Below are 25,867 nucleotides of genomic sequence, written 5' to 3' on the forward strand. Positions count from 1 at the left end.
AACAAAGAATGCCAGCTCTCCTCAGCCACCAGCTCCACCACTGGGACACTCGGTGGTCCCTAACACAGGGAAAGAGGGCTGCACATGTACCTAAGTGGCTAGGGGTATATTTTATGCCAAGGAATAATTTTATGAATGATATCTATATCTTATAGATAAATATAAAATTTATATTCTTCACATTTTTGTGGGTTTTGTTGGGGTGGATTGTTTTTTTAAAAGCCAGTCTCTTGATTGGTAGATTTACACACACTTTCAACAGATAGACCCTGCCACAGTCATGACCCCTGTGTGCACCATTTTTCTCCCTGCGGAAGCTCCTTGGTTGAGCCATCACCCCCTGCTATTTACAGCCTCCCAACCCCAGGCACAGATGGTGCTACCCGAGCCCCATCTTCTTGCTAACAGAGATGCCAGTTCTCCATCAAACTGTAGTGAGCACAAAGAGGGGAATGAATAGGTTGCGTCCTCTGACTAGACATCTGATAGAACCGCAGACACAACCACATAGTAGAAAATGCCAACAAGGACCAATTTTAAGTTGCACCTGGGCCTAGGAAGCATGTTCACATTTGGAAGTCCTCAGATGAGAAAGAACACCTGTGTGTCCGCAGAAACCTGGGTCCTGTGGGGCACACGTGATGCTCCTAAGGACCCCTCACGAGCCCTGTTCGCATGACACTCACACAGCTCCCTGGGCCTCCCGTGTCTCGTCTCTCCCCACATTGGCCTGTCCCACACAGGTGTGGCCGTATGCATCGCCGAAATCATCGAACGCCTAGGCAGTGGGGCAGGCCACATCAGCCCATCACCTTCACTAATGCAGCCTAAGGCTATATCCGCTTTTTAAATGAGCCGCCTGGCACTGTTCTCAGGATAAACATGAGACCCATACGCTGCAGTCCAGGACTGGGCCCTTCTAGAATCCATCCTTAGGATTTCCAGCCTTGAGGCTCCCGGCCTCTCCCTGATGCTCTAAGCTTTCTTTCCACCACAGATGAGTTCGTGCTGGGAACCTTGTAGGCTTTTACCGTTATCAACAGAATGCTTTGCTCCCTCTTGTCACTGTCAGTCTTCAGATCCCACTTGGCTGGGATTGCGCTTCCTGGATAGTTTGGAGGTGACCATCCTTGTTGGAGAAGGCAGACAGAGAGCGGTGGTTTGGAAGGTACGCCCGGCCCCCGGCAGCTCTTTCCCTTTTCCATTCTTTCTCGTGGCACATTTTTTTACAGCTGTTTTTCTTTTATCTGAGCACTTTTACCCACTCCGAGCACTCGGGCTTTCACCTCCCGACCTTGTTCTTATGGGGGTTCTTATGTTCTTATGGACACATCGTGTGGTACCATCATAGACCCTGCCATAGACATGACACCTGTGTGCACCAGGCTGCCCGCTCAGCCTGCCTCTCCCTCCTAGCCATGGCTGACTCGGAAATGATAAAGATCCTCAGGAAGTGTGCCCTCTCAGTAGCCACTCATCCGCCCACAGCCTTCCAGATAGTCCTTCACCGCTGGCTGCTGCCCCCCGAGGACGACATGGCCTTTCTCACCCATGTTGGGCCCCCTCTCCAGCTTCCCATGCAGTGGTGTCCCCTCGCTCTGTGTTTTGCCTCGGTGGCTGCTGCCTTGGCATTGAGTGCCCCGTCGGGCTTCTTGGCAGGCAGGTGCTTCCTTATCAACCTCTCCCCGGCACAGACAGGCGCTCCTTCTCCTGCACTCCTGGCACCCGCTTCTTGCTGGCAAGTACACTGGGCACATCTACATACACGTCGGCCCCATCCTCAAGGCTGCAAGCCCTTCAAGGTAGACTCTGCATGAGGCGTCCCAGGACCTGGGTAAGGAAGACCTGCAAGAGGGTAGCTGAAGGCATGGATGCATGTTTTGCTGTCCCCAGTACCCTCTTCCACACCTGGGGACCACGAGGCCTTCAGATGCCTTCTGTTTTCCTCCTCAGGGCCTGTTTTCTGGTTGTTGGGAGAGAATTTGTCTTCTGAGAGTTTTTCAACCTCTTTTAGAATCTTTGGTGCTATTCGATCATATTTGCCTCTTTTCCATAAGTTTTGAAATCTGTTTTCCTTAATTTCTTTAAAAAAAAAAATTCCCTGATTACTGTGAATGCGAAGAAGCCATGGCCACTGTTTGTCAGCAGCCCAGGATTGTCCCCGCCGGCAAGGCTGTGAGCCCCCCTGCTCCAGGTTCCGGGGAGAAACTTGGTCAGGGAGAAGGGATTAGGTTGGAGGCTGCCAGAGAGGAGAGGGGCTTAGTGGCCTGGTCAGGTCCCCTCCTTGCCGCTGTTTCTGTAGCACCCAGCATGGTCAGATCCCCTCCTTGCGTGCTGTTTCTGTAGAATCCCAGCATGGATCACAGCACAGCGGGCTGCTTCTGTTGGGCTCCACCACCTGTCGGAGGGAAGTAGGTGCCATCCCAGAGCAGGCGTCCCTGTGGAACTGAGGATAAAGGTGTTTAGTGTTTAAAACATCTTCGTCCTAAAGCTTCAGAACTTCAGGCCACAGAGAAAGCAACTCGGGAGGGAAAGAAAACAAAGAGCGGCGGCATCAGAAAAGGAAGCAGCCTGAAGAATCCACTCTGTCCGGGTCTTTCTCTTGGACACACTGAACTAACCCCTCTCTGTGCACTTGCTGGGAAGCGCCATTCCCAAAGCTAGAAACCAGAATTCTGGCTCCGCCCCTTTTCTCCCCACCAGAACCTGTGCCACCACTGCAAGGTGGCAGGTCACAGATGGTTTCAGTATTTACAGTGTCCCCCATCCCAGTGGAACCCAGGCTGTGGACACTTCTTGGAAGTTGCAGCTGGCAGATAGAGGTGGAGGCACAGGGAAAGGAAACGCCTCCTAGAAGTCAGAGGTTTGGGTCTGGCACTGCCTCGCGCATCCTCAATTTCCTCAATTAGAATACCTTTTTTTTTGGTCAGGCGCAGTGGCACACACCTGTAATCCCAGCAGTTTGGGAGGCCGAGGCGGGTGAATCACCTAAGGTCAGGAGTTCAAGACCAGCCTGACCAACATGGAGAAACCCCGTCTCTACTAAAATTATAAAATTAGCCGGGCATGGTGGCATGCGCCTGTAATCCCAGCTACTCGGAAGGCTGAGGCAGGAGAATTGCTTGAGCCCAGAAGGCAGAGGTTGCAGTGAGCCAAGATCGTGCCACTGCACTCCAGCCTGGCTGACAGAGCGAGACTACTTCAAAAAAAAAAAAAAAAGACTTTTTTTTTCATCATTTCAGGGCCAGTTTTGCACCTTGCAGGTCAGGATGGGCTCCTCCACTCCCATTTTTACCTACCGTCCATGCATAATGGAGAGGCCTTCTGTGCCCTGGTGAGCTTGTCCTGCTCCTGTCTTGCCACTGCTTGAGCTAGCACCCCAAGGATTCCATCTTCTTGGTTGCACACCATTATTTGCAGCTGCACCTCAGTAAAGCGTGTTAGTTCTGAGTCCTTCTGTCATGTGCTAGAAAGCAACAGAATCTGAGCTTGTAGTAAAACTCACCATCCAACAGGACTTTGTCCGGCTGGCCCTGTGTTCCAAGTTAGAAATTCCGTTCATGAGAATGACCCTGTCTCACCTTCCTGTGGCAACCTTCCCTCAAGCCATAGCTGTCACTCAGCCCTCTTGGGCGGATCCTACAGGCCATATTCCAGCGGTGGTACCATGCTGACCCTTTGTCTGGAACAAAGACGGCCTGTTTGAGGCTTTGTTAATGCTGGGCCGCCCAACCCCCACAACATGAGGTGGAGACTGCCACCCCATTGTTCCCGGCTCCACTGGAAGAAAATGCCTCTCTTGTGCATGGGGGATGAAAAAAGAACCAAAGGTGAATTAATGGAATTCAACACTTTCCCATTTGATGCCCCTCACAGTACCCTTGGGCCTGAACGGTTCAGCAGCCTAGGGCATCTCAGAAACAGGGAGAAAGCAGGGCTTCTGCGGCCCCAAGGCCTGGATTGAACTCTTGCCCCTGCCTCTTTACCAGCCGGTGACCTGGGGCAAGTCACACAGTCCCTGTAGGCCCTGTGTCCTCCTCAACCAATAAGGCATCTATCTGGGGAGTGTATGAAGATGAAATGGAATCACATATGGAGCGTTGTTGGCACATAGTGAGTGACTGATGAGAATGAGTTCCTTCCCTCTGCCTTCCCTCTGCACTTCTGTCTGGAAGCTTCAGGAATCCCGCATTTGCTCTTTATGTCAGCACGTGTAGCAGATTTGAGGGGTTGATTGGTTTATTTTAGGGGAATTTAGGTGAGATGAAGACAATAAAGGCTAGTCCCTAAAACTCTACCTAAGCCCTCATAAGAAGACACCAGGGCAGATGCACACGTGTCATTTAAACAACGAGCAAATGAACAGAGTGTGCTGTTATAAGCAGGTTCCAAATGTTTTTAAATTTTAATTGTAGAAAAATACACATACAATGTACCGACCTCACCATTTTTAAAGGGACAGTGAAGTCCATTCACATTGCTGCTTGTCATCACCATCTGTCCGTAAATGGGTTGCAAAACTGAAACTCTACACCCATTAAACAGTCACTCCCCATGTCCCCTTCCCCCAGCCCCAAACAAATTCCAAGTTGACTATTAATAGTCAAGGAGAAGGAAAGGCTAAACAGAAGCTGGAGTGTGGAACTTTCTCAATAGTCTTCAGATCCTGTGAGAAAAACCAGGAAAGGATTAAAGTGGCAGAGAAAAGGAGTAAGAGTTGGACAACCCTCTGTGGGCTTGGTGCATGGCGCCCCCTGCTGTTTGAGGTATGTCATTTCTTTCCACCAACACGACATTACTAGGAATTAGTAAGTATCTTAGATACCTGAAAGACAGTTTGCTTTCATGCAGTGTGTGCATTTGGCAGTTTCATTAAACCTAGATGATAGCAGGGATGATTTAGTTTTCATATTCTTCAAAAAGCTGGTTATAAAACTATATCTGAAAAATGTTGATTTTTTTTTTACCATGAATATGCTGTAACAGTTGATGATTGCATCAACTCCTTAAATATTCAAGATAGATTTATAATAATTATTATGATTATCAACAAGCCAGATGGAAGGTATCAAATTCTACATAAACACTTTGTAATATGCTCTACCAAGCTCTGTTTCTCTCAGTAATAGATGTCATTTACTTTCATCGGTTGTAAATGTAAGTTGTGGTTTGCTACCCCTGTGTTAGCCAACTAGAATTTTTCTAGCCTGACCTTAAGTAAAAAGTCCTCCCCGTGTCCCCACTGCCTGTGATGGCAATAATCATCAACCCTCCTATGAGGTTCCCTACTTTCTCTCACTGAGCGAGATGCGGACGTGGAAGCATCCCTCTCTCCATCGTCCCCTCACCTGCTGTCTCATGAACATACGGCTTTTCACCCTTCTGAGGACAGGTCAGTCAATCCCAAGAGCCCATTCCTTCTGGCAGTTGCTACAGGTATGCACCCCTTAAGTGCCGATCCCCAGAAATGGGAGTCATTGGCTACTTTCACACATTGCCTGCTTTCGGCAATTCACCCTGGTAAAATGGCATTGTTTTTCCTTCTAAATTGGGAATCTGAGAGTGTGTCCTGATGGAATTCCATGTCATTCCATTTGGGATGTACTGAGTCATGCAAACATTAGGAACATTCCCAGAGAGGCCCCGTCCAGCTCCTCTTCCTCCTTTTCCTCCTTTTCCTCCTCTTCCTCCTCTTCCTCCTCCTCCTCCTTCTTCCTTCTTCTCCCTCCTCCTCCTCCTCCTCCTCCTTCTTCCTTTTTTCTCCTTTAGTTTTTGGAGACAGAATCTTGTCACTCAGGCTGGAGTACAGTGGCGTGATCTTGGCTCACTGCAGTCTGCAACTTCCTGGGCTCAAGCAACCCTCCTGCCTTAGCCTCCCAGGTATCTGGGATTAAAGGCATGCACCACCACACAGGGCTAAATTTTTTTTGTAGAGATAGGGTCTTGTGTTGCCCAGGCTGGTCTTGAATTCCTGGCCTCAAGCAATCCTCCCACCTTGACGTCCCGAAGTGCTGGGATTATAGGCGTCAGCCACCATGCCCAGCCCTTCTTTTTTTAATTAACCTTGTTTTTGTTTTTGTTTTTAAGAATAACTTCTGATTTTCAGAAACATTGTGGAGATGGTGCAGAGTTGCCATAGACCCCTCACCCTCACTCACATTGCTTCACTGCAGCACGCATGTCACAGCCAAGGAGCCAGCCCTGGTGCGCGACTGTGAACCAAACACCATGATTCATTAGGATTTCACTGGTTTGTTTTCTCATGAGCTCTTTCTGTTCCAGGATCTCATCCAAGACACCACATTATGTCGAGTCATCATGCCTCCATAGCCTCCTCTAGTCTCTGAGAGTTTCTTAGACTTCCCTTGTTTTTAAGGCCTCAACAATTTTGAGGAGTTCTGGTCGGGTATTTGGTAGAGGGCCCCTCACTGTGCGTTTGTCTGGGGTTTGTCTCGTGGTGAAGACTGGGCTTAGGGAATTGGGGAGGAAGACCACAGAGACAAAGTGCCACTGTCCTCACATCTTATCGAGGGCACAGACTGTCAACCCGACTTACCACTGTGGATGTTGACCTTGACTGCATGGCTGGGTTCATGTCTGCCGCGTTCCTCTGCTGCCAGGACGCATTTCCTGTCTCCCCACTGTGCTCTTCAGAAGGAAGTTCCCCCGAAGGAGCGGGAAGGTCTGCTCCACCCACCTTAGAGGGGAGCAGCTAATGAATTATTTAGGGTTCTGTGCAGGACGTTTGTCCCTTCTCTGCCATTTTTAAATTTCTATCCCTATGGACTCATGGATATTTATTTGCTATTTGGGGATAGAATTCAATACTACTGTACTATTTTGTTGCCCAAAGTGTTTTTGCTTTGGCCATTCGGAAGCTCCTTCCACCTGGCTTCTGTGTCCCTTTGCCGTGTTCCCATCGTTTTATTTTGGGGCACGTCCTTCCTTCTCACACCACAGATGCTCCAAGCGAATCATCTTGCATTTTGTCTGCCTTGCTCCTAGAATGAGTCATTTCTCCAAGGAGTCCTGGTTCCTTTTATTGAAGAATAAATAGAAAAACCGAGATCTGGGCACTGGGTGGACTATTCTATTTGGAAGGCTGCGTCCTGATGAGAGAATATTGACAGTAAACTCGACAGCAGAAAACCCACCTGTGCAGCTGCTCAGAGGAACGACTCTTGTTCATTGATGGGAGATCATTAGGGTTGTGTTCTGATTTGGAAAAGTCCACGTCATTAGGCTCTGCAAATATTTGAGGAACACAGCACGTCATGGTCAACTGGGAGGCATGTTCTACGTCGAGACTACTCTGGGTGAACTCATTAAATTGACACTGTTCCTGAAATACTCTTTGTCAAGGGAACTTCTAAAGCTTCCTGTTTTTTCAAATGAACTGGTTAAATGTAATCTGATTATTATGCTAGGGCTCAGTGCTTTGCTTCGGGAAAGCTCACCTGCAGATAGGAGTTACAGCTTTTAATAAACACCATACCCACTTTTTTTTTTTTTTTTTTTTTGAGATGGAGTCTCGCTCTGTTGCCCAGGCTGGAGTGCAGTGGCGCGATCTTGGCTCACTGCAAGCTCTGCCTCCCAGGTTCATGCATTCTGCCGCCTCAGCCTCCCAAGTAGCTGGGACTACAGGCATCTGCCACCACGCCCAGCCAATTTTTTGTATTTTTCGTAGAGATGGGGTTTCACCGTGTTTGCCAGGATGGTCTCGATCTCCTGACCTTGTGATCCACCCGCCTTGGCCTCCCAAAGTGCTGGGATTACAGGTGTAAGCCAATGCACCTGGCCCACCATATCCACTTCTAAGTTAAATGTATTCCTTTCTAAGTTATATGTATACCTAAGTTATATATGCAAGAAATAACCACTCATTGAAAAGCTTGCTGAAAAGTGCGGTGGCATTTTCCTACTGGAAGCATAGCAAGAGCTTCAGAGACTTCAGGGAGGAAGAAAAAGGAGACATTGATAAATGTGGCATTCCTTTCCTTTAGCTGTCTGTGATTGTTCAAAACCCCGGATCAGACTAACCGCTTCCAGTTCCGATACCCCATGAAGACCCAGTCTGGGCCGTAGGTGTGTGTGGTTGAAACTGAAGACGCACCTCTGTTGGCACATGGCCTTGATAAGGGGCGTGTAGGGTGTGCTCAGCAGAGACAGAGCCAGATACAGAACAGAGTGACTGAGTGGTGCCAAGTTGGATCATACTGTGGAATTTTAGAAATGGAATATTGAGCCACCATCTCAGGAAGCTCCTAGTGGAAATCCATCAAACCTTACCTACTCCGTGGTTGTGTTCAAGGTACTAGAACTGTGGTCACCTACACAGCTTGGCTGATACTGATGTCAGTGTGTCAGGTGATGTGGGCACACTCCCTATTGTTGTGTCCTCAAACTGGACCCCCCTGCTGCAAAGGTTAACTGATCTTCTACAAGACAGGAAAACGCCTCTGGGTGAACATGACCTGACTAGGGATCCCAGAGCAGGGATTACCCGGCTTGTCTGCCAGTGACCCATTTCTGCCGTCTTTCTCTCTGATGTGCAATTACACCCTCCTTTTTCCTTGGTTCTTGTAACTGAAGAGCCACTTTACAATGATTTTGCAAAGCCTAGAGAATTGCAACATTTGTGTGAGGCATTATCTCACATTCAGATCATTGCTGGCTGCGAAATAAATAAAGCATGCTCATGGTTGCCCTGGAAGCTTCAGGTTTTTAGCAGTATGTGGCCTAGGTCTCTCTCTAACCCTTAGATAAACACAGAATGGCTCACTTCCTGCAGGTTCTAAGGCACAGAGCCAGCCCAGACTGTAAGGCAGTCAGCCCTTAGCTCAATTCTTTACGGTTTTACTGCTATGGGATATATTGGGGGCCCAGTATAAAGCAAAGCTGGAAGCAGGGATGATCCGTGTATTTGTGGGGGTAGGAGGTGGACAGGGAAATAGTGTTCCAACTCCATGCTCAGTGTTGTTTTGAATTATAATGTGAAGTTGCCACCATACCAGGGCTATGACTGTGTGCGATGTCTCACCCTTTCAGGAAAAGATGACAGGGCCACTTATCCAGGGCATTCAGGCAATAAAGTCCCTGAGCTCCAAGTTGCTAGATCTAAGGAAGTATTTTTTCCTTCACGTCAAAGATGGGGTGTGAGTACTGTCATCAAGCAGGAGGATTAAATGAGATAGTACCTCTGCCATTTTTGAAAACCAGTGGAATATACTTTGCGAGATGCAGAAAATACATAGGAGAATGGCTCTATTGCACTTATAAAGTGAAATATATTTATAATAGATCTCCAGTGTATTTTTTTAATATTTCAACATGACATAGTACATAGAGCTTGGCTAATTCCATGAAACAATGTAGTCAGAGCCTAAAAGAATGTTATATTCTGAAATTTCAGTGTTCTGTTCTTACACTGTTGTAATTCATTTTAGAACATATTCAGTTTTATTTTAGAGAAGAATCACTGGCATTTTAAGGAGATAAATATTTGATGAAACTGGCAAGTTTTTAACAGAATCTTCCACAGTGGTGATGTTGGATTTTTAAATTCAGGTTTTTAAAATTAGCACCAAGTTTTCCAAGTCAGCTCTGAAAGGATTGTAACTCACAGTAGCATGTCCCCAGCCCACCTCTTCAGCGCTGCTCACTTCCACCCTGTCCCTTTCCTGCTCTCAGAGGCACCCCCAACTCTTGATGGATTGTGACTATGATACTCTGACACCGAGCCCTGATTCCCTTCCTTTCTCAAACAGCTTTGGTTTTGCCTGGACTTAATAATTGACTCAATGATCATTTTTCTTAGCCTTCTGGGTACTAAGTTATTCCCACATTTTCCCTGCATGGTGTAAATCTCTTTCCAAGTATTCAAGCACACTAGGTAGTTAGCATCTCTCGGAGCCTTTTTCTCCCTGCTCCAGGGAAGATCAACTGACCTGTGGGCCTACCACAGCTTTCACCTCCGCCCCAGAGCTTTCCCTGGCTTTTGTCTTGTGCTTCACCCACGCCTTGCTCTTTTCCACTCCATGACTCGCTTGCCTTGGCAGAGCAACCCTCACCAATAGCTTCTTGAAAAAGTGTGCATGGGAGGTAAAACTTTTGAGGCCTTGAATATCGAAAATATTTTTCTTTTAAACACACTTGAGTGATAGTTTGGTTTAGAGTTCTAGGGTAGAAATCATCTTCCTTCGAAACTTACTGCTCCTTGTCTTCTAGCTTTCAGTGCTACTGAGAAGCCCGAGGCCGGAAGCCCATAGGAAGCTGTGTCCCCCAATAGTGTTCGGTGACGTGCCCTGATGGGGCTTTTCCCATGCACTGCACCACCTCCCACGATGGGCCCTTTCAGTTCTGAAACTGGTATCTTTCAGTCTCAGACGTACGCTGTAGCCTCTTTCTGGAAATCCTGTTATTTGGGTGTTGGACTTTGTTTCTTTAACTCTTTTCCTGTGCTTCATTTGCACGCCTTCAGCCTTCTGCTCTGTCTCCGTGGTAGGCTTCCCTAAACTTATCTCACTGTTAACTCGTGAATTTTCCTTTCTGCTTTTATCTTTTTTGTTCTGTGAATGTCTTTTTTTGGGGGGGTGGGGGGGATGGAGTTTCACTTTTGTTGCCCAGGCTGGAGTGCAGTGGCGCCATCTCAGCTCACCACAACCTCCGTTTCCCGGGTTCAAGCAATTCTCCTGCCTCAGCCTCCCAAGTAGCTGGGATTACAGACATGCGCCGCCATGCCCAGTTAATTTTGTATTTTTAGTGGAAACAGGGTTTCTCCATGTTGGCCAGGCTGGTGCTGAACTCTTGACATCAGGTGATCCACCCGCCTCGGCCTCCCAAACTGCCGGGATTACAGCCATGAGCCACAGCGTCCGGCGTGAATGTCTTTTTTATAACATTCTCCTTCTGTTCTTGTTTTGTGGGCGCAGTGGCTTCTCCCATCTCTCTGGGGATGTCAGTGGAGGAAAGTTTTATTTTTTTTTCCCCCTCTCTCTCCCTGTATTGTCTTTGTTTCCTCTTAAGTTGCAGTTTTTTCCATAGTTTTGGTCTCCGCACATTGGAGGCCTCTGTCAAAGCGTGCTTCTCCCTGGTTGCCTGCTCATTTTGATAAGCGGGGCTCTGGTGACTAGCTGTAGTAACTCTGCCCTCAGCCATGCCAGGCGCCCCCCACCCCACCCATTTTACCTTATCCGGAGACTAGGAGTTGATTGGAAGCTGTGAACACCAGGATGAGGTTTCTCACCTGCAAGGGCCTCACTGATGGCTGCTCCAGTGTGGCTGCTTCATTGGGAGACTCTAATTTTCAGGAACTTGACGTCTTTTCTCTTGGGCTGGTCAGATTCCTCAGAGACCATTTCTGGTCTCCTACCTGGGAAGGCCTCAACTAGTTCCCCATGTTCTGGGAGCATAGAAGAGGAAGGAAGCCCGAACATGCAAATGCCATCCTTCTCTTAATCCCCCCGTTTTCCATATACAGATTAAGTATGCCTAATCCAAAAATGGAAAATCCAATTTTTTGATTTTTGAGCAGACATGACTCTCAACATAAATGTTTATTGGAGCATTCTGGACTTTGTATTTGGGGATTAGGGATGCGTAACCTGTAAGTATAATGCAAATATTCTAAAATCTGAAAACTTCAGAGTCCAGAACACTTTTGGTTCCAAGCATTTCAGATAAGGGTCACTCAACCTGTAGTGACTCTGCCCTGGGCCATGCCACGTACTCCTCTGTTTTACCTCATCCAGAGACTAAACTCCTGTTTCCTGTCAAATTCGGGGAGATGTAGTCACCAGCTGTGCAAGGGGAGCTGTGGATGGATTGCTTGCTAACCTGACTTCCAGCCATCCTGCTCTGGACCCCGCCTTCACCCCGTCTCCAGAAGGACCTGTGCCTCACTTCCTGATCTGCGGGGAAGGGAGGTGGGGAGAGAGCTCCACTTTCCCCACTGGGTTCAGGATTCCCTTTTCCTGCATCTATTACATCAGTTTACCACCTCCCATCTGCTTTCCAGAGTTCCAATTCTGTTGCTGTCTCATCTCTTATTCTTGTAACTAGACTTTAAAAGGTTCATAGGCTGATCCTTACTCTAAACACTAACATTTCCCTTTTCATTATGTGTGCTGATTCTGTGTGGTTCTGTACACATCCAAGAACTTCCAGGTCTTTTGTTTTATTTGTTAAAGCTGTAAACATTATATGAATAAACATGTCCAGGCGGAACTGGCCGAGCTGTGTGGCAATCTCAAGCCTTGCCCCAAAGCACATTGGTTCTGAACGGGCCTGCTCACCCATTCAGAAATCAACGACCCACTCTTGGAGGAGCCACATCTGCTCTGCCATGGGAGTCCCCTGGGTACAGCCATGGCTAATGGACCAGGGCCTCTGTGGTCAGGAGACAGCCAAGCAGGCAGGTGGCAGATCTGGGACCAGCATGCCCGCCACCCAGTCGGGCCAGTTGTCCCCCTTTCGTAACTCTCCAAGGATTGTGCCACACCTGACCTGTTCATTTCACTCGCTTCCACCTTTTTCCTCACAACCCTGTTCGATGTCTTTCTCCCCCAGCTCTGTTTCGTGATGTTTTGGACACCCAACGTGTCCGAGAAAATCTTGATAGACATCATTGGAGTGGACTTTGCCTTTGCAGAGCTCTGTGTTGTTCCTTTGCGGATCTTCTCCTTCTTCCCAGTTCCAGGTAAAGAAAAACAGAATGAAAGAAACATTCTTGTTTATCCTCATGCCTAATTAAATCTTTCTTTGGAAATGTTTGCAATCATGTCACCAACACAAGTGTAAAATTTCATTGTGGCTTAGAAAGATGCAAAAACATTAGCCAGTAAGGTGAAAGTTCAAGAAATGAATCAATAGGTATAACTTGTTTTTATATATTTTTTATTTATATATTTATATATAATTTATATTTATGTTTATTTTTATATATATATATATATATATTTTTTTTTTTTGGAGACAGAGTCTCTGTCTGGAATGCAGACTGGAATGCAGTAGCACAATCTCAGCTCACTGCGACCTCTGCCTCCCGGGTTCAAGCACTTCTCCTGTTCAGCCTCCCAAGTAGCTGGGACTACAGGTGCCTACCAACACACCCACCTAATATTTGTATTTTTAGTAGAGATGGGGTTTCACCATGTTGTCCAGGCTTGTCTCGAACTCCTGGCCTCAAGTGCTCCTCTTTGGCGTCCCAAAGTGCTGGGATTACAGGCGTGAGCCACTGCACCTGGCCGTATAACTTGTTTTTAAAAGTGCAGTGATTGCAAAAACAGTAAAAAGAAAGTAGACCCAAAAGGATAGCATGTGGAGTTTTGGAGACAATAAAACTGCCCTCTGTCTTGATTGTGGTGGTGGTTACACAAATGTGTTCATGTATTAAAATTCTCAGAACTGTGCACCAAAAAGCCAGTTTTACAATACGTTAATTTAAAAAGTGAAATGATAAAAAGAAAAATAGAGTGAGCTTATTGCTAAAGCCTGGAGATATACAAAGACAGAGAAGGACTGCTGGAGAAAGGAAGATTCCAGGGCAACCTGAGGCCAGATGATGGATGGTCAGAAAGGAAACTGCTCATGGCTGAGACAAAAGCCAGTTGGAAAGTTATTACACCAAGCCAATATAGTGGTGTGAGGTGTACCAGATAAGAATGAGGTCGTTCTAGATTAAATGAGAAGAGCAGGTTGCAGAATGGTTGATTAGTATGCAACCATTTCCATAGCAAATATGTAGCACATGTATGTCTGTATTGTCATATGGATGTGCTAAGTGCTTGCATAGCTACATTCTTTTTCTGTAAGTAACTCACCAGGCTGCTAACAGTAGTTGCCTGTGGGAAGCAGGACAAGGGCCTGGGAAGTCACCACTGGGAAGAAGACCTTTGTACTCTATTCCCTTTTGTACCTTTTAAATTCTGTACCAGGTGTGTCACCTAGTCAAAAATCAGTTTCCCCAAAAGATCCACTTAAATCATTAAACCGGGAAGCCAGAATCTACAAAGCCACATGTTAAGAAAGGAGCCATGGGCCGGGCACAGTGGCTCACGCCTATAATTCCAGCACTTTGGGAATCCGAGGCAGGTGGATCATCTGAGGTCAGGAGTTCAAGACCAGCCTGACCAACATGGTGAAACCCCATCTCTGCTAAATACAAAAAATTAGCCGGGCATGGTGGCACGTGCCTGTAATCCCAGCTACTCAGGAGGCTGAGGCAGGAGAATCGCTTGAACCCAGGAGGCGGAGGTTGCAGTGAGCTGAGATTGTGCCACTGCACTCCAGCCTATGCAATAAGAGTGAAACTCCGTCTCAAAAAGAAAGAAAAAAAGAGAAAAAGAAAGGAGCCACGGAGCCCAGGTAGGCCAGGGCTGATGGAGCAGCCCTTGTTCCAAGGCCTTGCGGCATCACTTTCTGGGCTCTGGCAGAAATGGAGAAGTGGCTGGAAGATCACAGCACCGGGATGGCGTCTGGACTTGGGTAGCCACAGGGTGAACCAAGCTGGGGAAGGTGTCACCATCCAGAAGGAGCTGCACTCGCAGATTGAGACACATGCAGCTAATTTCCTATGGTAGTGACCAGAGGAGGGGCCTGGAGCACCCCAGCTGGGAGCAGGCTATAGCTGGGTATGCGATTCACCTTCAATCTCCATTTGACTCCACTTTCTTGTCTGTAAGATGAAGGGATTCCAGACAGCTGCCAGGCCCTGCCACTCTTTGCAATCTGTTGGATTTGGGCTACCCAGTTTAGCATATGCCTGGGACCGACTCTCTCCTTTGGTCAAAAACCTCAGTGGGTCTGTCTGCCTAAGAGAAGAAAATTAGCCTTGTTAGTATTAATATAAGGCTTCCACCCAGAGGAAGGCAGGACATATAATGTTAGACCAAGAAGACGGCGGAGGCTTCCTTCCAAACCAGCAATCCTGGAAAGGAATTTTTATCCCAGGAATGAGCACTTCCTCCTCCAAGGGCCTTTGCCTGGTGCTGTCCACAGGGAGGTGACGGGCCCCTGTCTTCAAGGAGCAGGCCCTGCCCTGCGCTTCCTCAAGCCTTTCCAGTTTCAGATGGAATCTAGATGCTCAGGGACCTTCCTACTGACAAGGGCAAGCTCCGTGCTCTCCACAGTTCCCCGCTGTCCACCCACGGCCCTCCTGCAGCTCAGAGATCCAGTGAGGAGGCAGGCACGGGGAGGCCACGCAGCCTGTGGTGCAATGGCAGCGCACCGAGGGCCACAGCATTAGGAGAGGGAGAAAGGGAAGTGACCTCGGTGGAAGTGGTCAGGACCAGCTCAGGGAGGGAACAAAGGGAAGTGGGGATGTGCAGCTTCCTCCTCCTACCCCACTGCTCTGGTCTCCATACCTCTGACCACAGGCAGGGAAGATGACTTCTGGTGCCAGCTTTTCTGCTCACCCAGCGTCACACCAGAGTGCCGTCATATTGCCACTCTTCTCTGAGTGTTCCCTTCTATAGGTGGATGATCAAGGGTGAGGCTGGGCAAGTGTGGGGACAGGACTGGACAGGAGCAGCTAGGCTGCCTGGAAGATGTGGTCCCAGTGGAGCAAGGAGCCTGCCGGTCCCCAGCCGTTTAGACCCAAAGGGCTGTGAGGAGGTGGGGACCCGAGGCGGGCCTAGGCTCAGGAGCAGGGATGGGGAGCCCTGGCAGGAAGACGGGGTGGCCAGAGGCTCAGCAGCAAGACCAGGGTCCCAGGCAGCCTCTGGCTCTTGGACGTGCTGCCCTGGTCCAGAGGATGGGGAGGGGACGCGGGCACGCCTGACGAGTCCTTTGCTCCTCCCCACAGTCACAGTGAGGGCGCATCTCACTGGGTGGCTCATGACGCTGAAGAAAACCTTCGTCCTGGCCCCCAGCTCTGTGCTGCGGATCATCGTCCTCATCGCCAGCCTCGTGGTCCTGCCCTACCTGGGGTATGTCGTCAGGGAGTTTGGGGCTGTGGGTCCTTCTGCCCCTTCAATACTGTGTCCAGAGGTTTAAGATCTACATTTCCACAGGAAATCCCTAGGCATGTCTAGAATCGGAAATTCAGAATGATGTTTTGTGTGTCTGCCCAGGCACCAGGTGGAGGCTCTTGGGATCCATTCTAAAAAAGGGCTTTTGGGGTCAGGCCCAGACACGAGTAAGAGCCACTGAGCTCCTGCTGGGGTGTGGCTGGCCCTGCACGGGCTCGAGCGTATGCTGGACGTGAAAACCAGAAGAGGAGAATATGGTCCCCGCGCTCAGGGAGCTCCCAGTGTCCTGGGAGGGTAGGAAGGGCTGTGGGGTCCGTGTGCTGCGGGAGGGAGGCGGCCCAACCCTGAGTTCCCAGTTCCCCTCACACATTAGGTTATTAGCTGCGCCCTTACGAAGCCAACAGATGGAGAACACCGCTGGTCTCAGCCATCTCGAGGCTACACTTACTTTCCTGGGTTTTGGTATGGACGGTTGTGCCTTGACTTGGCCTTAACAGACAAATCGCCTTTGTGTTCTCATCTGCAGGGTGCACGGTGCAACCCTGGGTGTGGGCTCCCTCCTGGCGGGCTTTGTGGGAGAATCCACCATGGTCGCCATCGCCGCGTGCTATGTCTACCGGAAGCAGGTGAGACAGCCACGCCGGGAGCCTCCTCCCGGGTGCATCCTGCTGGGTGCAGGAGAACCTGAGCAGCCGCTGACCAGAGTTGGATGGTGGCACTCATCAGTGGGGGATCCTTGGTGACCTTGCCCAGTCTCGTGGCTTAGGGTGGCTGGAAGCCTAATGGGAGTGGGGTAAGAGAAAAGGGGAAAAGCTGAAGGCAGCAAGTAGAGACAGTCTCTTTGAAGAGTTTTGCTCCAAAGGAGAGAGAGGTGTGGACATAGATTTCAGAAAGCCAGCGAAGATGGGGCAAAGTTCAGCCTATGGCTTGCTTCGGGGGAATGACCCACAGACAGGCGATGCTGCCGATGGGAGAGGGACAGTGATACAAATGTGTCTGTGCACACAAGGACCAGGCAGCCCAAGACAGGAGCTCGGGCGGCCTCTCTGGTCACGGGTGGAGCAGAGATGCAGTCCAAGAGGTTGCGCAAGGGCCTTTCTGATCGCTTTTGTTTTTCTCAGTGAAGTAGGAAGCCAGATCATCGTCTGAGAAAAGGGAGGTGTTGGAGGGTGGAAGAACGAGGACACATGGGTGGGGAAGCAGTTGGTCAGGAGAATGGCAGAGTGAACAGGCCGGGACAGCAGGGTGACGGCCAGGCCACTCAGAGGGCCTGCTCACGGTGCGTGACGTGCATCTCAGGACACTGGCTGTCCCCTGCTGTTGGGTTTCCCCAGCCATGGCAGCTGGGTGGTGTGGGCTGAGATGGGAGAGATCTGAACCTCAGCACAGGTGGGGCTTTGCCTGGCAAATATGATGGAAGAAAAGCAGGATAGGGAAATGATGGCCATTACTGAGCATGTCATGTAAGCTGAGGAAAGAGCAGAGGGAGGACATCGAGAAGGTGGCCACAGTGAAGGGCTGGTGGGATCCGTGGATGGGGGACGAGCAGGGTTGGCAGACAGAGGACAGTGTCTTTGCCTTGGCCTGTTTGTGGTGCCCAACATGTCGATAATGGCAAGGTCTGCAGTGACCCAGGAGTGGTTGAGGTGAGCTGGGGCTGTGAACCTGATCCCTGAGAGGCCATTTATTGTAAGAACAGGCAACATGGCAGGGAAGTGACCAGGAATTAGGACAGGCAGTAAGTGGGAGAGAATGACAGCAAGCCTGGAGCTGTCCCAGAGGTGACTGACGGAGGCTGTACAAGGTGCAATATTCTGATAACGTGAGGTTCCAAGCTTGAGGCTTTAGGGAGGAGGAAGGAAAAGAAGTCTGCAGGTGACTGTGAGGAGTCGGGGAGAGCACAGCCCTCATTGGAAAGGGCAGCAGGGGGTGGGTTGTCTGTGGCGGGGCAGTGGGACACAGTGTCCTCCAAAGTGCCTGCCTAGCTCAGTGGCAGGCGCACAGACACGAAACTGCAAGGAACACGCTGAACTAAGATGCAGAAGAGGTGAGGCCGCCCCAACCATAAGAAGGTTTAAGCCTACAGCGGGGGGTCCCCCCAAGACCCTGGTGTCTCCCTGCTCGTGGTTCTGCTGTGCAGTGTCCCTGTCCACAGCCCCACACTGATGAGTCTTCTTTGGTCTAGAAAAAGAAGATGGAGAACGAGTCGGCCACGGAGGGGGAAGACTCCGCCATGACGGACATGCCTCCGACAGAGGAGGTGACAGACATCGTGGAAATGAGAGAGGAGAATGAATAAGGCACGGGACGCCATGGGCACTGCAGGGACAGTCAGGATGACACTTCGGCATCATCTCTTCCCTCTCCCATCGTATTTTGTTCCCTTTTTTGTTTGTTTTGTTTTGGTGATGAAAGAGGCCTTGATTTAAAGGTTTCGTGTCAATTCTCTAGCATACTGAGTATGCTCACACTGACGGGGGGACCTGGTGAATGGTCTTCACTGTTGCTATGTAAAAACAAGCGCAACTGACTTCATGCCCTGCCTCACGAAAACCCAGAAGACACAGCTGCCTCACGCTCGACGGTGTGTCCTCCTCCCCTGGACAATCTCCTCTTGGAACCAAAGGACTGCAGCTGTGCCGTCGCCTCTCGGGCACCCCGCACAGCAGGCCAGACTCTCCTGTGCCCCTTCATCGCTCTTAAGAATCAACAGGTTAAAACTCGGCTTCCTTTGATTTGCTTCCCAGTCACATGGCCGTACAAAGAGATGGAGCCCCGGTGGCCTCTTAAATTTCCCTTCCGCCATGGAGTTCAAACCCATCTACTCCACACATGCAGGAGGCGGGCGGCAGGCTGCAGCCCGGAGTCCCCGTTCACACTGAGGAACAGGGAGACCTGTGACCACAGCGGGCTGACAGACGGACATAATCTCCCGTAGAAAGGTTGGAAATGCCCCGGGGACAGCAAACTGACACGGCTGAATGATAGCATATCACTCTGTGTTCTCCTAGATCCGAGCGAGCTGTCAGTTCTCACCCCCACCATGTATATACATGAGCTAACTCTTTTAAGTTGTCACAAAAGCGCATCTCCAGTTTCCAGCCCCTGCCGCATGACTTTTCCTGAAGGCTTGCTTTTCCCTCGCCTTTCCTGAAGGTCGCACTAGAGCGAGTCACATGGAGCGTTCTAACTTTGCATTTTAGTTTTTCCAGTGAACTGAAGCTTTAAGTCTCATCCAGCATTCTAATTCCAGGTTGCTGTAGGGTAACTTTTGAAGTAGATGTATTACCTGGTTCTGCCATCCTTAAGTCGTAACTCTGCGGTACAGGTAATTCAGAATGTACTACGGTACTTCCCTCCCACACCATACGATAAAGCAAGACATTTTATGATGATACCAGAGTCACTATGTGGTCCTCCCCGAAATAACACATTCGAAATCCATGCAGCGCAGTATATTTTTCTAAGTTTTGGAAAGCAGGTTTTTTCCTTTAAAAAATTATAGACACAGTTCACTAAATTGTTGATTTAGTCAAAATTCCTAGACTGAAAGAACCTAAACAAAAAAATATTTTAAAGATATAAATATATGCTGTATATGTTATGTAATTTATTTTAGGCTATAATACATTTCCTATTTTCGCATTTTCAATAAAATGTCTCTAATACAATACGGTGATTGCTTGTGTGCTCAACATACCTGCAGTTGAAACGTATTGTATCAATGAACATTGTACCTTATTTGCAGCAGTTTTATAAAGTCCGTCATTTGCATTTGAATGTAAGGCTCAGTAAATGACAGAACTATTTTTCATTATGGGTAACAGGAATAAACGGGTCACTGGAATAGGAATAGAAGTGTAAGCTGGAAGGGCAAAAATGAGAAAGAAAAAGGTAGGCCCTTTGTGTCTACCATTTTCAGTGCTGTGTGATCATACTATTCCTCATAGCGAAAAAGAATGCAAGGGCATGAAGTTAGCCGTGGGCATGCCAGGGTTGCATTCACATTCCTGGGTACCCAGTGCCGACAGGGTGTGCCCACATGGGGACATGTCCTTGGTGTGCTTCCTCAGAGTGGCTTTTCCTCCATTAATATATATATGAGTGCTGAAAACTTAAGTTGCATAGCTGCTTTGCAGTGGTTTCAGAGGCAGATCTGAGAAGATAAAACTCAATGTATCAGCTTTTTTTAAAGGACATTACTAGAAAATTAAACAGCAGTATTTTTTAACATGTGTGACTCTTTCATGATTCTGGGGTTGGAGCTTAAAGATGCAAATTGAGAAAGCAGGCCAGGCACAGTGGCTCATGCCTGTAATCCCAGCACTTTGGAAGGGCGGGGTGGGGGGGGGGGGGAGGTGGATCACTTAAGGTCAGGAGACCAGCCTGGCCAACATGGCAAAACAACGTCTCTACTAAAAATATAAAAATTAGCTGGGCACGGTGGCATATGCCTGTAATCCCAGCTATTCAGGAGGCTGAGACAGGAGAATCGCTTGATCCCGGGAGGCAGAGGTTGCAGTGAGCTGAGATAGCGCCATTGCACTCTAGCCTGGGTGACAAGAGCAAAACTTCGTCCCCCCCCCCCCCCAAAAAAAGAAAGCGAATCCTTTCCCTCTAAATCCAGGAAGGATCAGCAAGGGCCTCCTCATTATGATATAAGGAAATAAGGAAATATAACTCCAGAGATCCCTTCAGGGATCAAGATCAGTGGGCCATAATATTTGGTTAGAGTTTCTGAGAACACAGGAAGCAGTGCCACACTCAGGCCACCACAATGGAGCTGATTTGGCAGGACTTGTCCAAACCGTTCACCTTAAAGCATGTGATCCTTCTTCATACATTTTCTTCACTTGGGCTGCTTAAGTCACAGCCTAACAACTTCTGAGGCAAAAACTGAGAATTAGCATATTCTCCTGCGTTTGTTCTAACCGAGTCCCGTCATCCAGCTAGACATGAGAGGAGATCAAACCAGGGAGAGTGACCTTTCTTCTTCCCACTTTTCAGAGTCATTAGGGGCAACCTTTTGACTTTTGTGACCAAAGAAACATTCCCCCAAAACATTTTTCATTGCAGGGTGTTCAGCTGACAGCTGCATTTAGAAGGGTACCATGCCTGTGAGATTCTCATGTCGAAGACCATGGAAAGACCAGGTGTGACTTTCTCCAAAATTGAGTGACTGCTTGTGGATGAATACAATCTGAAAATACAAGGCCATGAAGTAGTTTTTCATTTAGATGCTGAGAAACAGGTTTGGGCAGTTCAAAGCACAGAATATAGAGAGTGAGGGTTTTCTCTGAGCAAGCCAAGGCTAGAGCTCCTCCTTTGCTGGCCTATTTGAGGGAAACGAGGTCATCCTAAATGTGCAGTTGTCATTTGTTCTGTAGTGACTTACAGGGATCTCAGTGGCAAAGGGCATCAGTGAGACACTCAACAATTGAGCAAAAAGAACTAGACGAGGCTTGCACTCGGAAAGTCATGGTAGGATTGGACCTGCCAGCCACATGGCTCACGGAGTATTGATGGATTTGCACATTGGCAGGAAACCCTCCCATTTGAGATTCTTCAAATGGGGTGCAGAAGGCCACTTGTTTGCATTTCTGGATAAAAACCAGTCATCCCCCATGACTGCCTGCATCAGGTTTGTCTTGTGCCAAAGTTACTCTTCCCTTGTTTTCACTTTGCCTTGATTTTTAGCATTAGCCAGTAGTTTGGCTTGGAAATGTCCTGGATAGCCGATTCCCTAAGAAACTGAAACATTTAATATTGGCTTAGGATGTATCAGAGGGGGCCAAATAAAGCTGCTTTACAATAGTAAAATCACTTTATACTTCACTCCCTCAGTCTTCCCAATAAAGAACCTTGGGAGGTACAAGGGGTGGGGGGCCCCGGATGGGGAGGCCTGGGAGCTCCCAGGGTAATGACAGAGCTGGGCCGAGTTCTCCAGACACCAGGGTGCATCGCAGCGGGGCCAGCTCAGGAGTGCTCACTCCCAGCCCTCTGGATCTCTCTCCTGGTTGGAATAATCATTACATATCATAACTCTCAGAAAATTTATTCACTTAAATCTTCAGAAGAAGAAGTGTGAAATGTTAGCAGCTCCCTGCTCTCACTTGTTCCCCATTTGGGGATCTTCTGGAGGGAAGGGGCAGGGGGAGAGTTTTCCATGCCCTTGCTTTCTAGAAACATCGATTTCCAGACTCAGTAGCTGACTGGTTTTTTTCCCCTTCAAATTGAAGTGGGAGAGTGTGTTTTGCAAAATAGCAAGTATTTATACTGTTGTAATTACACTTCCTTGAGAAATATTTTCTTGTATTTAAAAATCTTTCTACTTCAGTAACTCTCTCAGCAGAACAGTGCCCAGGACAGCATGTGCCGGTTAGTACCAGCTTTGCAGGTGAGCTGACTTCTAAACTTAGGATGACGTCTTCATCAATCAGACCATTGCACGTCCAGGAAAAGGGGTCCTTTATCTTCTAAGTTCTGCTCCCCATCTTTCTTTTGGAACCAAAGTTGCAGTGGAGTGTGAGGAAGGGCTTTGAAAGATGTGGAGTGCTGAGATGTCTGCATTGCATATTCAGCCAGTTCAAAGCCAGCAGCTCCTGCCTGCATTCTGTAGACAGCGCCCTCACACACAGCCCTCTGACGGCTCTCACATAAAGCACTGGAACCGTAGGAAAGCATGTTTTTGAGCAACGTGTTTGGTAACCATTCGGGATACTCCTCTGTGTGGTTATTTTGAATCTCTATTTCTGTCACTGAAGCAGCAAAAAACATCATGTGACTCATCCACTGATCTAACCACACTTAAAACAGGATGTAGAGAAAAATCTGAAGAGAAACGTAAAAGGGCCTGTTGCCTGCCCTTTTAAAGGCACAATGTCTAAAATCATGCAAATGTTCAAAATGAGAGAAATTGCATTGTGCAATCAACCCAAACTGCACTCAGAAGTCAGAGAAGTCACAAATACATAGTATACTATCTGATCTCAAAAGGGAAAAAGGAGATTGGCGAGACTGAAAGTTCAGACTTTATTTTCTTCTCGAGGGGACATTCAATCTATTAACTTGCAACTTTCCGCTAGGAAGAGCATCAAAGGTGGGCCTCCTAAATCATTTTTGAAAAATCTTTGTCAAGTCCAAGTGGTTCCAGGAGAATTTATAGCCAGTATCTCTTAAAATATTTCATTTTAGTGATAATGGTTTTCTCAGCTTCATTTGCAAACAACCAGGATCTCTAAAAGACTGCATAAGATATATGCACTTTTATAGATGGCTGTCAGCTACACACCGATTCAGCAAATGTTTTTTATGTAGTACCTGTTTTAAGTTAGGCTATGTAACTTAAAGTGCACTTCACTAACAAGACTTGACATCAGCGTCTACAATATGTATATGTAAACAAAAGCACACAAGAACTAGGCACCCTTCCTCTCTCCAAGAGTTTAAGTGGTGGTTTCCTTAGGTTAAAGAAGGGGACAGACCAGCTAAAAATGGTTGTACCACTCACTGTACAACCTCATGGAAATTCTTACTGTAAGATTTAGAGGCAACGTTCCCTAGCTATGAGCCAGGGCAAGAAACGGCACCTTTGGCGTTGGGGAACATTTGGGGAACATAACAACTAGGTAGATGCTGGTTCCCTAAAGTGTGGGGCCATAAACATGCGGGGACCCATGGTTTGAATAATCCAGCCTCTGAAAGCTAAGTTCAAACCACCCTTGCATAACAAAGGAGTACAGGGTACACATCACCACCAATCACCCAGCACCCTACAGCGTTGGTCATGTCACTATGCGGCAGGCCCCTTACCCCAGGGCTGCCACATCCACAAGCCTTGCAGTGGCAAATACACCGCTCCTTGGATGCAATGAGATATTTTGGTTGCTTAACGATGTACTGATCAGGGAACTGTCTGAAGCTAGTAGGACCAAGGAGTTAATCGAAGGGCTTCGGGAAAGTGGACAAGAGCCATGCACGCGATTCTGTTCCATGCCAACACTCATTCATTCAAGGAATGTATTCAAGCTGGAGGCTTCCATATCATTCACGCTTCTTGGCCTCACCTCGCTCATCTGTCCAATGGGAGGCTTAAGCCATTATTGCTAAGGTCCCTTCCTGGTCTAACACTCTGTGTATGATCTAGGATTTGGAACGTGGTATGAGATCCTACAATGGAAGAATAAAATTACCTCATTCTTCATTTCAGATCTGAATGTTAGCAGTCATCTAGATTTTTTTTTTTTTTAAACAAAATTAAGTGTGCTTAGAGTCATTCCTCTACATGGGCTGTGGCTGTCAGCTCATAGGTTTGTCAGTTTCACATCAAAACTGTGGGTATAAACTGTTGAAACCAATCACATTAAAATATTTAGCTGAGCACAGTGGTGTGCATCTGTAGTCCCAGCTACTCGAGAGGCTGAGGCAGGAGGATCGCTTAAGCACAGGAGTTGGAATTCAGCCTAAGCAACAGAGCAAAACCCCGTCTCTAAAATACAAATAAAATATTTGTGTAGTTTTTGATTAAAATTGACTACAGGGGTCAGTATAAAATATATGTCGCTTTTAAGGAAGTGCTGTTTATGTATCTAACAGATGGAAGTTTTTGCATTGGTAAGAGCATTTATATATGCTTTGTTTCAGGGTTTATCGATTTGTATTCATATATTGTCAAATAGGTTTCATACTCTAATTTTACTTTAAGTAAAGCTTAAACACTTGGCATACAATTGAGATTGCTTTTAGTTTCTTGATTTTTTATTCTAACCATGCATCTGTTTACTTACTGCACTTACGTGGTTTCCTAATCCTGATTAGTTTCCCTTTTAATCAAATTTACCTGAGATATTAACATTTTGCCCTTTGCCTTGGTTGCTAAAACCTCTAACCACTGGGAAATTTCTCTAAACTCCCTGTCTTACTTAAATATAACCTATTTCTTCAGATTTTATTCTGCATTAAAATTGCTTTTACTTCCCCTAACTTCAGTAATATTGAAAATGCTTCTCTGAACCCTCTCCAACTTCTCTATACACCTTCTCAAATGGGAATGCTAAAATGAGGCAAATGTTTAGTGAGCCTGAGAAGGGCAGAGCCCGACAATCCTCCTGCTCACATCTAAGAGATTCTTATCTTCTTAGTCTTTATGGGAAAAGCATTACTCTTCTATCATTTTTTTTTTTTTTTTTTTTGAGACGGAGTCTTGCTTTGTCGCCAGGCTGGAGTGCAAGGGTGTGATCTTGGTTCATTGCAACCTCTGCCTCCCGGGTTCAAGCAATTCTCCTCCCTCAGCCTCCCAAGTAGCTGAGACTACATGCATGCGTCACTACATCTGGCTAATTTTTGTATTTTTAGTAGAGACGGGGTTTCACCATGTTGGCCAGGATGGTCTCGATCTCCTAACCTCGTGATCCACCAACCTCTGCCTCCTATAGTGCTGGGATTACAGGCGTGAGCCTCCGTGCCCACCCAGCATCACTTTTCTTAAAGCATCACATTTTAACCTCAAAGAAAGATGGCTCTACCTTTTTTTAGCTCCTAAGTCATTGTAGAAAGTGTTTCATTACATACCTGTAGTCAGTAAGATTCTAGGCATCCTACAGACTCATTTGGGATTGCCTATATCCTTCCTTACTGCTCCTTTTGTTAAAATCCCAGAGCTCAGTCCTACCTCCACTGTGCTTCTCTCTTACTGCCTCAAACACCAACCATGTTTTTGAAGGCTTCAGAGCTGTGCTCCTGGCCCCAGTGCATGGGCTATGCCATGTCCTCAGGCCTAGCTATCGGGTCAGGTGTGTTCAGTTCCTGGTTGCCTTAAAGACAGTGCAGAGCTGCGCTGGCCCCAACATCACTGACTGTCCCTGTGGGGAGTGGTACTGTTAATACCACAAGGGGCAAAT

At 47.7% G+C, this 25,867-nt stretch overlaps 1 protein-coding gene across 1 annotated transcript in view; it reads left to right on the plus strand.

The window, feature by feature from the left end:
* LOC105492320 (ANKH inorganic pyrophosphate transport regulator) overlaps positions 1–20,201 on the plus strand; it is a 155,269-nt gene extending 135,068 nt beyond the window's left edge. The window contains exons 9-12 of the mRNA XM_011759333.2: positions 12,568–12,697; positions 15,803–15,926; positions 16,495–16,594; positions 18,154–20,201. Of these exons, the coding sequence (XP_011757635.2) occupies positions 12,568–12,697; positions 15,803–15,926; positions 16,495–16,594; positions 18,154–18,267 (468 nt within the window). The 3' untranslated portion in view covers positions 18,268–20,201. The remainder of the gene's footprint in view (positions 1–12,567; positions 12,698–15,802; positions 15,927–16,494; positions 16,595–18,153) is intronic.
* The last annotated feature ends 5,666 nt before the right edge of the window (positions 20,202–25,867 follow it).

The sequence above is a fragment of the Macaca nemestrina genome, chromosome 6, assembly GCF_043159975.1.
Source record: "Macaca nemestrina isolate mMacNem1 chromosome 6, mMacNem.hap1, whole genome shotgun sequence".
Lineage (NCBI taxonomy): Eukaryota > Metazoa > Chordata > Mammalia > Primates > Cercopithecidae > Macaca > Macaca nemestrina.